The sequence below is a fragment of the Botryllus schlosseri genome, chromosome 11 (assembly GCF_051294905.1).
Source record: "Botryllus schlosseri isolate E-star chromosome 11, Bs_hap1, whole genome shotgun sequence".
Lineage (NCBI taxonomy): Eukaryota > Metazoa > Chordata > Ascidiacea > Stolidobranchia > Styelidae > Botryllus > Botryllus schlosseri.
This window is the reverse complement of record NC_137246.1, coordinates 11,313,574-11,327,258: the sequence shown is the minus strand read 5'-3', so window position 1 is coordinate 11,327,258 and position 13,685 is coordinate 11,313,574. Positions and strand designations below refer to the sequence as shown.

Sequence of the window (13,685 nt, the reverse complement as noted above, 5' to 3'; positions counted from 1 at the left end):
TAGGACTTCGGACGAAATAGTTCAACATGTAAATAAGCAAATAACGAGTAACAAGAACAAAAATCTACCGTATTACACAAATGAATTCTGCATCAACAACAATGCTAAAATAATATAAACTATTGCAACATGATTTTCACACAAAACAAAAAGATTCTTTTGAATATGTACTGCAAATCAGTTAGGTGTGTGTACTGAACTCCGGCGAACACCTGAGGCTGGCTCAGCAAATCGCTTCTGTTAATTCGAAACCCGGTTAAGAACCACTGCATTAGAGTCATAGCTAGGAAGAATTTTCGTGATAGACAAAAATGTCTTGGATATTGCAGTCATATGTATCGGGTGAAGATTCCACTAACATTCTACACAGTTTACTGGAAGGAAAGAAAAATGTCTTACTGATTCATAGTTCTAAATAGCCCAACTACCGGGGCATGTGTATTGCATGATTACATAACTTTTCTCTCTCTATTAAGAACTGTTAGCAACTGCTTCACCTGAGATTGAAGATCTGATAGGTTTGTTTTGAAATTCGACGAAAAATTATATGCAATGAGTCAGAAAATGTCTTGGTCCAGATGTCAAATGCAAGGAAGACATGAAAATGGACCTTGTGCTTGTAGTCGATGGAAGCTCTTCGATGTCGGAGGAGGATTTTGACAAAGTGAAACAATTTTTAGTCGCCGTTGTGTCTCGATTTGAAATTGGTATGGAAGACATGTGTGTTGCAGCAGTGACTTACAACAGGTGTGTTGCAATACTTGATTTCTGTTCTCAAATATTTCAAATTTTTGTACCTGAAAATACGGAACCATTATCAAGACCAGGTTGCAGATATCTTGATGGATCCACATTAGTATTCCATTTTAGAAGTTTTAGCAGACTTCTGTATACTACACGGCCTTTATATAATTTTTGGTAATCTTGAAATTTATGTTAAAAGTTATGTTTGTAAGTCGTACAAGTTATTTTACCAAGGAGCTTGACTGTAACTAAATTTTATTCTTCAAACCATATTTTGAGGGATACATGGTATGTATGGTGATGGGTTTGGTGTATAGGCTGTGTTAGGAATGTAAAATTCAAACTTGGTGTATGGGCAATGTATATCAAGACTCAGAATGCTTGCCACATTTCAATTCTATGCTCATTGTACTTGCGGTTGATATCCGTTGATGTACATGTACATTTTTACACACACCAAAGAACTAATTATGCTCGTCATAATATCATGATATCAAAATCAAAGTATCTCATTGATGTCAAAGTGCATAAAGACTAATACTTCAACAGTTGTATAAAAAGTAGTTCCAATAATGATTATTTGATATCTGTTAATCCGCATTATATATGTTTAATCGACATTTAATCCAGAAATGTCCACGAACTTTGGAAGTTTGGCATGCACACATCGGAGGAATCTTTAATCGAAGACTTGAAATCGATCGCACAAGTGCTGGGTGGCAGCAATACCGGAAAAGCTTTTAAATTCATTTCGTCAAATATGACATTAAAGGAGGCTGGTAGAAGAAAGAAAACGCCTATGGTCACTCTGCTAATAACAGATAGCACCTCAAACGATGATGTGACTTCGGCGGCTTATTTTTTGCAAGAGAAATCGTCCATTATAGTGATAGGAATCGGCGACCAAACTAGTCGGTCTGAATTGGAGCTCATGGCTTCGAAGCCACCAGAGAAATTTGTGCATACCGTCAATGGCTTTGACGATTTGAAAAGTATCATAGGGAATGTGTCATCTTCAATTTGTGATGCAAGAGGTACTTGAAACTTTGATGGTACACAGCCGAATATGGAGTGTTAACAATATTTTTGCCATACAGAAATCAGTGACAAGCTTGTGTTTGTTACTAGAGGAAATATGCATTACCAAAGTTTTGATGGTAAAGAATTCAGCTTCAAAGGCACTTGCAGTTATGTTATGGTTGATGTCAGCTGCAGTTATTTGGAAAGAGTCAAGGCTGTGGTAAGTATCGCATAAAACATAGTTTACAGTACAGTACGAATTGATGACTCGTATTTAATTGTTAATTTGCATATTATTGATAAAATACTATGTAGCGTAGCATTTGTAGAAAAGATTGCTAAATTGACGTGAATTAGGTGGGAACCTCATGATAGAATCTGTGCAACATATGAATGTTTTGCACATATCGGTGTGCAACACATTTTAAAAATAATTGTGGTGAGGTAAAATTGCTTCAGAAATTAAAGAGCCCCTAGAAATAAGATGTAATGCTCTCTCCTTATATTTTCTTTTTGAGTTGTGGAAATTATATTATTACTCCATAACAAGATATATATATCTTGAAACCTGATCACACTTTTTAACTAAGTGCATTCTGTACCTAATATTGATTAACTTGATCCGATGTTTTTAGATGATCAACGATCCCCATGGACATCGGCACCCATTCATATTTGCGAAGGCAATGTTTGAGATACATGATTACACATTAGAAATGAAGCAAACAGGAATTGTTGCGGTAAGTTTGAATTTGCCGCTAGATTTTTACAATAGTGATTTTAGTCTATATCTACTACACATCATGCTTGGCAAAGTTAGTAGAACCTATTTCACCTATTGTATATATATTTTTTTATTGTTCAGGTCGATGGAGAGGAAATCAACCTTCCATACACGGATCCGCTAAAGATTATGAAAATCAGAAAAGTTGGACTCAAGGTCCGCATAACTAGCAAGTATGGTGTCTCCATTGAATACGACGGGAATTCAAGATTTGACATTGAGATGCCAAGCTCCTACATTGGATGCACAGAAGGTAATTTTCTATTTCAACATTTTTCAATACTTTCAAATACATGTTTCATACTATATAAAACAGGCTTAGCTGGTAATTATAATGGAAATCCGGATGATGACTTCTATGGAGTTGTGCCAGTAGATCATGCCCAACATTGGCAAGTTGCAGGCAGTGCTGTTGGGTAAGGTCTTTGTACGTATTTTGTTGATATTGATGTTATGAGAGTGATTTTTTTGAACAGATGTGTATCTGGTGAACCATTACCACATTGTGAAACAGAAAAAATCTACAAATCAGGGCGGTGCTCTTGTGAGACATTGAAGGATAATAAAGATGTATTTTCAATATGTCATTCTTCAGTTGATCCTGCTCCGTACTTTGGGGTAAGTTTGATTTTCATTGTGTATTTGAAGTTCAGCTAAATCTTCATGAATTGGTTCGATGTTTTTTGTCTGCAAGAATGCTTAATTCATGCCTAATGTGCATTATGTCTTTTGTTCATACCATATATAACATACAACTGAAATCTGTCTCCTATCTTTGAATTACTAGACACTAACTTGTTTAAATTGCTTTTGAGTACCGTATTGAGAAAAAATAGCTAGATTCATACGATTCTTCAATTTTTGCTTTCAGTTCATACAAATTAGCAATATTTTTCAAATAACTGTAAGATAAGAAAAATCTTTTTGATCTGTGTTATTTGTGATGCATCTTATGCTCTGCAGGATTGCGAATTCGATGCCTGTTTATCTGAGGGAAATCAAAATCTCCTTGAGGATAATTTCGAAAATTATGCGATGAAATGTGCGGAGTACGGGATCGAGGTGGATTGGAGAACGTCCTGCAATATTTGTAGGGGAATTTGTATTTTGGTTGTAGTGATATGTCTGACCGAATAACGTACTGTTTGATTTTACAGTACCGGATTGTGGTGAAAATGAGAAATTTGAACCTTGTACAAATGGATGTGAAAACAGCTGCTCAGACCAGGATGCTGAAGAAGCTTGTGCCAACGACGTTTGCCATTCTGGTCTGTATTGTATTATTGTTGGAAAATATTATTGGTGAAATGCTTAATTCCAAAGATGAATAGGAAAGATATTGATATGATTCTTCTTATCTTTTTATGAAACAATTGTTCTCTAAATCACCTCATAATCAAGTCATTTGCTTTCATCTCCTAGTTACTCTTGTCTTGTACATTTATATATAGCATTGCTTTAACCTCATGGATTACAATGTTCTTGTTACGCAGCATGTGTGTGTATGGATGGATACATACGTTCTGGCAGAGACTGTGTCAAAAGTGACCAGTGTGGATGTGAAGTCGATGGGAAATATTATTTGGTAATATTTTTTTTCAACCGCTCAAGTTGATGTCTTGTTGAAATTGCCGTTTCATATCAGCACACTGAAGAATTTTACACGAAACTGTGCTTGGAATATTGTGAGTGTTACAGTGGTGTTGTTTCCTGTGTGGACGCTCCTTGCCGTGAGGAATCTGTTTGTAAATCGGATAAAGAGGGAAAATTGGGATGTGTCAAGAGAAGTATTTTATAATCTCTATGATAGTGTTCGCAAAGCCATTCATTGCCAATGAATTTCAGAATATAGTACCTGCTCCGCTGTGAAGAATGATGCTTCAGGATTTTATTCATCCTTCGACGGTGTCAAATTCACGATATCAGACGCTGACATCAACCCTTCAGACGTGTGCACCTATTGTCTCGCCGAATCTTTGGCACTGTATAAGTACAACCCAAAATGGTTTAGCATCCAGATCCAATCGTTCCGCGATTCTCTTGATGACACAGTTTATGTAAAACTAGTTCGCGTACTTCTACAAGCTGGGGAAAAATTCATCGACTTGGAAGCTACTCAGGCAAAGGTTAGCTTAAGCGCTATTGGTAGTGTAGTATAGTAGCCTATGTTGTTACTGGCCACAGGCTGTTCTGATATATTAGTGGTGATACAGAAGGTTTTACAAAATACTCGAATCGGCATTCATTTTCATAACGTTTTTTAATTTAAAATGGTATTGTTTGGATCACCATATATCACTTGTTTACATCAATTTTATACTTATAAATAAAGGAATGAACTGTACACTCTATTATATCGGTATTTGTCTGAGTTAGCAATGACAGCCGATTGTTGATATTCTACTGCAATCTTTTTTCAGATTGATGGAAAGGATGTGCCTGAAAATATGAAAAACGAACTGTTAGAAATTAATTTCGTCGAAGATGGCATAACGTTTTCAACTGTGCACGGACTCAAAATAAAATTTACAAATGGTAGAGTGAAGGTGGACGTGGCAGATTATTATTCTGGAATGGTACGTATACTTACCCGCGTTTGAATACCCAGATTTTTAATAATGGATAGATATCAAGCTGTGTTTGACTTGACTACATACCACATACTATCAGAATAGTGATATTTCTGGAAGTTTTGTTAAATACAAGTTACCTTTCATTATCGCTCATCAACTTATTGTCAGCCGTCAGCTGGAATTTGTTTACTCGGTTTCCTCTTATGGAAAATCTTGTAATCATCTTGACACAAATTTACGAAATAAAATTGAATCATTCAATTTACAAGGTAACGTGACAAGGGTCAACACTTGAAATCTTGTTACCCTCAAGTTGGCCATATGCGTGGAAATGTGGACTATATAGAAATGTAATTTGAAAAATTTCCAATTTCTGCTATCTTTTTAAATTAGTAGGATCAAGCCATTGTATTAAAACTGTGCCGACCAAACTTCATTTTAATTGTAGTGAAATGAATTCCTTCTCAACTTGAAAGAAATCGCTGTAGTGACAAATTTCTCTTGACCATTTCACACTATAGCAATGTTATCTTGCAGGTTGGCTGTTTATGTGGAAACAATAATGATATTGAGCAAGATGAGATGTTGCTAAAGAATGAAGAAGTCACAGATAATATGAAGGTGTTTCTCAATGACAATAAAGTTGAAGAATGTAACCAGCAATCCTTACCGCCTATTCGAAACGATTGCCCGTCTGGCCCAAGTGACAGGTAAGGGGTAAATTATTGGACGTTCCCAGTATGCAGTTAATTCATCTTTTTACGCTACATTCCATTTTCAGATGTGAGTTATTTGTGATTTATAATTGTAATCGATTACACTATTTTCAAGTTATCATATTTGTGATTGCGTACATTTTAAAAGGACGATTATTCAACATTATAGTTGAACAAGTACTATTGAAGATGGAATATACCAAACAAAGAATAATGCAATGTATCATGATTGCAGTAGAAATTTCGTTGAGTTGTTACTTTCGCTGCTCCTCACGGGCATTAGCTATCCTCATCAATTGCTACTTCGATCAAGCCTGACCATATTGCAATATATTCTGATACCAACATGATGTAAACTTTCCAGTGGTGCTGCTGGCATTTGCAATGCGCTTGGGGATAGCGAAGGACCATTCTCGAAATGTCACACATCCAGTGACGCTAAAGGTGCTCAAGAGCAATGTGTACAGAATGCTTGTCAAAATCTCGCTGCGCCAGTGGAGATGGTGATGGAAGTGGTGGAAGAGGTAGGAATTATATTATATTGATATATGGTATTTCATATTCCCATTATTCAAAATTTTCATTGCATTTCATTCATCATTTTTAAAAGATTTGTGCATGACATACCATACAAGTAACTATAAAGTAAACTGTGTGATTTTCCCAAAATCTACAGTCGATTGTCAGCTACGCTGAATCATGTGACACGGACATCCCAGACTGGCGAGAAAAGGTTGACATTCCTTTGTCATGTGGAGAGCACAGCACGGCCATGCAGGATGCATCGGGATGCCAACCTACTTGCACACAGCCACAAGTTCCAGAAATGTATATATAGTCATAGGTGAATCACAGTTTGATAGTAATTGCGAATATATATAACAGATGTGAAGTCCCTTCTGAAACGAAATGTGTTTGCAATAATGGCTACGTATTGGATGATGAAAGATGTATTCCGATCGAAGATTGTGGCTGCGTTCTCCATAACAACGTATATGTGGAAAAGGGTAAGTAATAGTCAAATGAAGTCTTGGTATCTTGTTAGTTGCTAACAAGAACAAGCAAAAACTAATGTGCTGATCTATGGAACTGTACAATTGCGCATAAACTTAACCGTATCTTTTCATCTAAAAATACTGATTAATGCAATGTATATAAAGCCTTCGATAATACTGATAAATAGAGCAACACCAATATGAGAATTTAGGGTCAATACCTAAATCATGTTTCTGGTGATATTTACTGATATTTTCTGTTGATATGAAAATGTGACATTTTAAAAATAGAGTTACTTTTTAGTGGCGGTGAAATGAAAATATATGACATATAGTTTTCATTTATTTACAATCAGACTCCAGCTCAGTAAGAAAATGGTACTTCCAGTCTAACAAGTGTATAGTTTAGCTCAGGACACACCACGATATGCTATTTTCACGAAAACATAAATCCATGAAACAGTCTCTATGAAGATCCTCTAATCTTGAGCAGCTCTATAGGTGATGATGCGATTAGTTACGTCGATAAAGATGTGCTGAAGTTGGCCAATACCAATATTTCTAAATTTTGCAGAGACAGATGCCGCCTCAATATATGGTGTATCCAAGATATTGGTCAAGGTCGACTTAAAACAACTTTTTCCGCCTGTCATACTCATGACGCGCATCTTGCATCTTGGTTATCTCGAAGGCATTTGTGCTAGTAAATATATTATTTTCAAGGATTTGTACGTATGACGCAAGGGTGTGGATTGGAATGTAAATGCAACGGCGGGAACCAATACGTCTGCGCAGGTACATTTTGCACCGAAGACGAAACTTGCACTGAAAATGCAGACGAAGGATACGAGTGCAAAGAGAATAATCCAGGTATGAGAAGGAACTCACTTTACGTCCTGATCATGGTTCTGACTTCATTCTAGACGAAACTGAAACTGAGAAAAACGAAGACGACGGGTTGGATCCTTTCGAGCCAGACCCTATTGCAACAACAACACCAGTTACACCCACAGCAGCACCATGTATGAGAATGGACTTCCTGACTTGACAGAGTGTCTGCAATGTAATTTTGTTACAGATTTTTGTCCGGAGAACATGCTGCTTGATCTGATGATAGTGTTGGAATCGAGCTCGTCAATACGAGAGGAAGAATTTGATTTGTTCAAGAAGTTCGTATCTGGACTGGTCTCGCGTTTTGACATTCGTCCTGATGCTGTAAAGGTAAGGCAAAGTCTCTATTCATTCGAAGGGCAAAACTGGTATTTGGTTTCATCAATTTAGGTCGCAATCACGATTTACAATTACGACGTTTGCACTCTGTACCACCTGAATGAGCACAAATCGAAATCAGATTTGATTAGCGCAGTGGAACGAATACCGCTTGAGTCGTCCGGAGCCAGGCTGGGAAACGCGTTAAATTATGTTTTTACAGAAAACTTTAAATTGCGAAATGGTCACCGGCCTGGTGTACCAGTTGCAGTTCTTGCACTCGCCGATGGCGCTTCTCGGGACGTGGTAACAAATTATGCTAAACAGCTACAGGGCTATGCTAACATTGTGGCAGTTGGAATTAAACGTGCTACTGAAAATGTTTTACAAGAAATCGCAACACCTAGCAAAACCAGACCTAATTACTTTTACGATAGACAAGCGGAGGGGCTTGATAGCTTTATTAATGATGTTGCTACCTTGTTATGTAATAGTTCTGCAGAATCCGGAGAATGCGACGGCAATGAATGTGGATGTGATCTGTCAAGCAATACCTCCGTACCTCAAGGTATGTCATTGTAGGTTTCAATTTCTGTGAATATTTGTGATTGGAATTGCTGTTTTAGGTTTCAAATACATGGGTAAAGACTGTACTGAGATGTGTCATTGTAGTGCGGACCGCGAGTTTGTGTGCTTTCCAAAGACTTGTGCTGACAAGAATTCATGCAAAATTCAAGAAACGAACAATGTCCATCTCTGTTCCCCTGAAGAAAATTGTTAGTCTGGAAATTTGACGATGTTGAGCATATATGTGTCATGGTAATATTTACAGATATGTGCAAGCCAAGCACGGAAATCAACTTGATCGTGGTTATTGATTCTTGCTTGACAATGTCAAAGGAAAATTTCTACGCTCTTGTTCAACTTTCGAAGGATATGATCGGACGCTTTGTGATCGGAGAAAACATGGCAAATGTTAGTGCGCAAAGATTTATATATTCAGGACAAGGCCACAAGGTCACATTTCTGACCTCAACTTTATCGAATATTAAATACTTTGTTTAAATTTAAAACTTTCTTTTCTTTTGTTATGATTGAAGTCAAGTAAATGTTTCCATGTGTATTAATTGAAAGTTTCAGTAAGATGAATCATTTCAAGTCACTAGTTTTATCACCACTTGATGGAATTTTGGCCCCAACAAAATGTATCTAAATAACATCGTAACATAACATCGTTGGGTTATTATTTTTATCTGAACAAGTCACACACAATGTACAATGCAATAAGACACAATGCGATGTCATGAACAGATAGGAGGATGTCGAACGACACGCATCAGTAGCGATCCTTTACTCTAACATCCACCTCGGCCTAGAGTGCCCGATGTCACAGTTCTTTTTCGATGTTGATCTCTGTTTGAAGCCGCGGCCCTTTCTACTAGTTCTTTCCATTCCTTGTGAGTGCTTCCTTTTTGTCGGGTCTTTTACTGGGCTTTTTTGTCGCCGTAAGAATGGCAACGGCAGGGGAAGAGGAGCCCAGATAAACCTCCGACGGGAATCGAACCCGGTCCGTCTGCATGGTGGGCGCTTATCGTAACCACTACACTATCTCCCCCTGCTATACTACTGTTATTTTCAAACAAACATGTGTACCAGTTGTACTATTCAGCAGATCTAACAAACTTAATCATTCCTAGTCTAATGAAAAGTGCAGCGCAAATCTAGCAAATTCGTGATCATAATGATCACATTCGAGACGGCTATTATGCATTATTTACGATACCTAAGTATATCAAAAATGTAATCACTCATCTCACGGAGCAATCTCTACCATTCGGCTTTCAAAATTGCTGACAAAAAGAGAATGTCTCACTTGGCAGCCGGACAATATGCTGTACCAAGTGGGATTGACCACTGTGTAACTAAATGTCCCCATTTTAGATCGTGGTGATCACATATTCTGGCAAATTCACCATTTTGAAGTCATCTGAAATGAATTACTCGGTGGGGTCAATGATGCTTGCCCTCTCCCACCTCTCTTACTACAACTCGGACGAGTTCATCACGGAAAACTTCTTGAAAAAAGTCGATGAAACAATCCGAGAATTTGGCGACTCTGGACGTAGCGACGTTCCTGCTGTCACTGTTTTCCTAACCGCGGGCTCTCCAGAGAAGGATGAGAGTTTGGACATAGATAGGGAAATGATGAATGAGATTAAGAAGATGACCAAACTCGTTGTTGTCGGGATTGGAGATGCTTTTGAAAACAATATCAAAGACCTGGCGTCTGTTCCGTCGGAAAAGAACACCATTCTTGTTCCTAAAGCTGATGATGTGGCAGATCTTGGTGGCAATATCACAAAACTTATTTGCGAGTCTGGCAACCATGAAGATTTTTGCACTACAGCAAGCGGACAGTCCATTGCAAAGGGTGAGAGCATGTGTTGATTTATTGCCGCAATCTATTCCCAATACATGGAAAAAATGCTCTGCTAAATCCATTGATGTGGTTAGGTCATGTGAAGTTGAATGCAGCTAGCAAAATCATAGTAAATATGACTAGACTATATTAGTAGCCATATCTCTCATAGACAACAATGAAAAAACAACAGCAATGAAAGTATGTGATGTCTTATTGTAAAGTCATTGACACCTCATGTGTTTTATAACATACAATTTGATGGTAATGGGCGGAGTACTAACTTAATACTTTAACCGCTATCATTCTGAATTCTGAATAACATCTTCACATTTATAGTACATGCCAATTACCATGAACACTAGTTTGTAAATACCATAATTTTGCATATGCAATGTCCTGACATTCCAATGCTAGATTATTGTGGACGAACCAGTTGAAACCTTATTCCTACAATAATTTTTAGTGTTAGCTCCCTCTAGTCAAGTCTGCCTGAGTGATATTTGGTACCTACTACTTAACACCTACCCTAATATTGCAGGTAAAAAATATCTGAGTCCTGACTGCAAAATCGAGTGTACCTGTTTCGGCATGAATAGCAGTGAATGTGAAGATGTTGCAGGCTGTATTGAAGGCACTACCTGTGAAATCAACAAGGAGGATGGTTCTTTCTCATGTGTCAAGAGAGGAAAAGGTTGGTTGTCGTTGTGTACGAGACAGTTAATGAAAATATAGTCAGAAATGAAAGTTTGATACTGCTGTATTGATAAACATATGTTAAATGTGTTTCATACGCCTGAAAAGTTCATCAAGATAAATGCAATAGTTCATCTTTCAGAAATATTGTTCGGATGAAGTTGCAATAGCAGTAGGTATGCTTGGGTGTCTACTGAGAGGAGAGATATACTTGTCTATATAGGTGTGAAGTGGGAGAAGTATTTTTTTATCCCAAACTGCGTTATATTAGTTTATCTTGGTGCAATGCGCAGGCAATAGGGTTACCAACACTGCTTGCTACAAAGAATTGAGTAATATACATGGGACTGTTGAAATTTGACTAGCTGTGTGATTATGGCAAATAAATCTTCTTCCTCGTTTGCTGAATAGACTTGATGAAAGATAATAATCAAACAGTAACTTAATCCTACAAATGTTGCAACAGTGCACAGTAGAAGATAAAGGAATTGGGGTTGGAATCAAATAACAAGTAGTGATTTAATTTACTTTCCAGGCTATGAGTTATACAAAATGAATACCAAGACTGCATAATTTGATCTCGATTCCGGATGCAATCCATAACGTTAGCTACAAATACATATAGTAGGCATGCAGTGATATGTCACCTTTGCTGTGTAGCCAGGGCCTTGAGGGTTATTTGTGTGTAATTTACCTGTATAAAACTGCTCTAGTGCACTAGTGAAACAATGCCGATGTTTTGCAATGGTAGCGATTTATAGTGTCCCCACAGAAATTGCACATGGGTATCTTTCGATTACAGCTATCAAGAAGTGCACATCAGATGACGAATGTAATAAAAACTCTGTATGCGCTGAAGAAGCAGGCACATGTATTTGTGATACTGGCTTTATTGGTGACGGTGTATTCTGTAAAGGTGAGTTTTTGCCTGTCATAGATATCTTTTAAAACAGCAAATCTGACGATATCTTTTCAGATATCAACGAATGTGCAGAGGGACAGCATTCGTGTGTTGAAAATGCAACATGCATTAATAGCTTCGGCAGTTACCTATGTGTCTGTGACGTCGACCTAGTTGGAGATGGTAAAGTGAAATGTGTTGGTAAGTGGATTTATCAAGTTTTTCCAATCCCTGGTGTGCCACATAACAATGTTTGTAGAATCTGGGGATATGTGTCCTGATGACATGATGCTAGATGTGGTGCTCATTCTACAAAGTGATGATGAAGTATGGATCGAAATGCTTAAAAAATTATCAATTTTATTGATATCCAATTTCCACATCGGCGAGGATCAAGTGCAGGTATTAACAAATTGCTAGAAAACTTTAAAAATACTGCAATTTTTTTTTGATTTTCTCATTATGTTGTTCTAATGCTTTTAGAGAACAGGTTCCCGCCCTCTTTACACTGTGGCCTCCTTAAATTTTATTTAAAACATCAATGGACCCCCTATTTTTTCAGTTTATTAAAAAAAAAAAATTAGAAAACGTCTGAGTAAAAAAACGGTTTAGACTGATGAAGTGATATGAATTTAACACACCTAAAATGATAATACATTAGCTAATACATATTCAGTTAATGTGATAGTTGAGCTTGTTTTTGCTCTGAGAATGTCTAAATTATTGGTTTGATGGTGGGACGAGCCAGTCGCCTATCCTATTGAATATCCAAGACTCTGTGTTGTTTTGTCTTCAGAACTAATATTATTGATAACCCACATTCAGAAAATGACATGTTGATGGCAACAGCAATGGCATGACAATTTTATTACGATAAGGGTACAATTTATTTACTTGTGTAAAATAAAGAAAGTAAACTCAAGATCAAGAAATATCTTATTGTTGTAAAAGTACTATTAACTGATAATTCATTTCTTTTGATGTAGTCGAGTAGACTGGGAGATGATGATTTTTTTCCATGCCCCCTCTTCCAGTACGTATTTCATTTTGTAACGCCTGATAAATATCAAAGTTGAAATCGTATATTTTTTGCTTCTTCTACCAATAGATTGCTTCTTTCTCATATGGAGGACAAGTAAACCAAGTTTCCAGATTTGACAGTAGCTTGTCGGAGGTTACTGAATCACTATCATCAATCTCTGTCATCCCGGGACCTCCTGATTTAAGCAACACTTTGTTACAAGCTGGAAACACCATAATTTCTGAAAGTAGTGGTCGTCGCATTGGTGTACCAGGTGTGACATTACTTGTTACCACCTCAGTATCAGGCGGCGACCTTAGTGAAGGATTGCAATCCTTACAAAGTGTTACAGACGAGGTAAAATTGTGTTTATTTTTCTGGGTGGTGATAGTTGAACTTTCGATCTGTTTAGATTGTGGTTGTCGCGCTCAACGACTTTGATGAGGCGCAATTGATGTACATCGCTGGCAGTGAAATGAACGTTTTCTCGGAGTCTGAAGATGTGAATCTGGATTTGATTGTTGGAGAAGTGTCCGATAGAATCTGTAATATGGCAGTGCCAAAGGACAAATGTATTTTGCCAGGAGGACAGCTAGTACCATCAGGT

At 37.3% G+C, this 13,685-nt stretch overlaps 1 protein-coding gene across 1 annotated transcript in view; it reads left to right on the top strand.

Moving 5' to 3' along the window:
* The window catches only part of LOC145450013 (uncharacterized), a 120,511-nt gene that overhangs the window by 26,489 nt on the left and 80,337 nt on the right, over positions 1–13,685 (top strand). Inside the window, exons 24-54 of the mRNA XM_080328466.1 lie at positions 477–518; positions 579–747; positions 1,375–1,778; positions 1,842–1,984; positions 2,400–2,504; positions 2,630–2,801; positions 2,865–2,964; positions 3,025–3,166; positions 3,512–3,638; positions 3,706–3,816; positions 4,042–4,133; positions 4,194–4,335; positions 4,394–4,674; positions 4,969–5,124; positions 5,659–5,831; positions 6,202–6,361; positions 6,514–6,665; positions 6,723–6,844; positions 7,556–7,702; positions 7,756–7,854; positions 7,911–8,053; positions 8,114–8,609; positions 8,668–8,817; positions 8,874–9,016; positions 9,983–10,472; positions 11,002–11,154; positions 11,959–12,072; positions 12,133–12,258; positions 12,317–12,459; positions 13,166–13,435; positions 13,491–13,683. Coding sequence (XP_080184592.1) covers positions 477–518; positions 579–747; positions 1,375–1,778; positions 1,842–1,984; positions 2,400–2,504; positions 2,630–2,801; positions 2,865–2,964; positions 3,025–3,166; positions 3,512–3,638; positions 3,706–3,816; positions 4,042–4,133; positions 4,194–4,335; positions 4,394–4,674; positions 4,969–5,124; positions 5,659–5,831; positions 6,202–6,361; positions 6,514–6,665; positions 6,723–6,844; positions 7,556–7,702; positions 7,756–7,854; positions 7,911–8,053; positions 8,114–8,609; positions 8,668–8,817; positions 8,874–9,016; positions 9,983–10,472; positions 11,002–11,154; positions 11,959–12,072; positions 12,133–12,258; positions 12,317–12,459; positions 13,166–13,435; positions 13,491–13,683 — 5,460 coding nt within the window. The remainder of the gene's footprint in view (positions 1–476; positions 519–578; positions 748–1,374; positions 1,779–1,841; positions 1,985–2,399; positions 2,505–2,629; positions 2,802–2,864; positions 2,965–3,024; positions 3,167–3,511; positions 3,639–3,705; positions 3,817–4,041; positions 4,134–4,193; positions 4,336–4,393; positions 4,675–4,968; positions 5,125–5,658; positions 5,832–6,201; positions 6,362–6,513; positions 6,666–6,722; positions 6,845–7,555; positions 7,703–7,755; positions 7,855–7,910; positions 8,054–8,113; positions 8,610–8,667; positions 8,818–8,873; positions 9,017–9,982; positions 10,473–11,001; positions 11,155–11,958; positions 12,073–12,132; positions 12,259–12,316; positions 12,460–13,165; positions 13,436–13,490; positions 13,684–13,685) is intronic.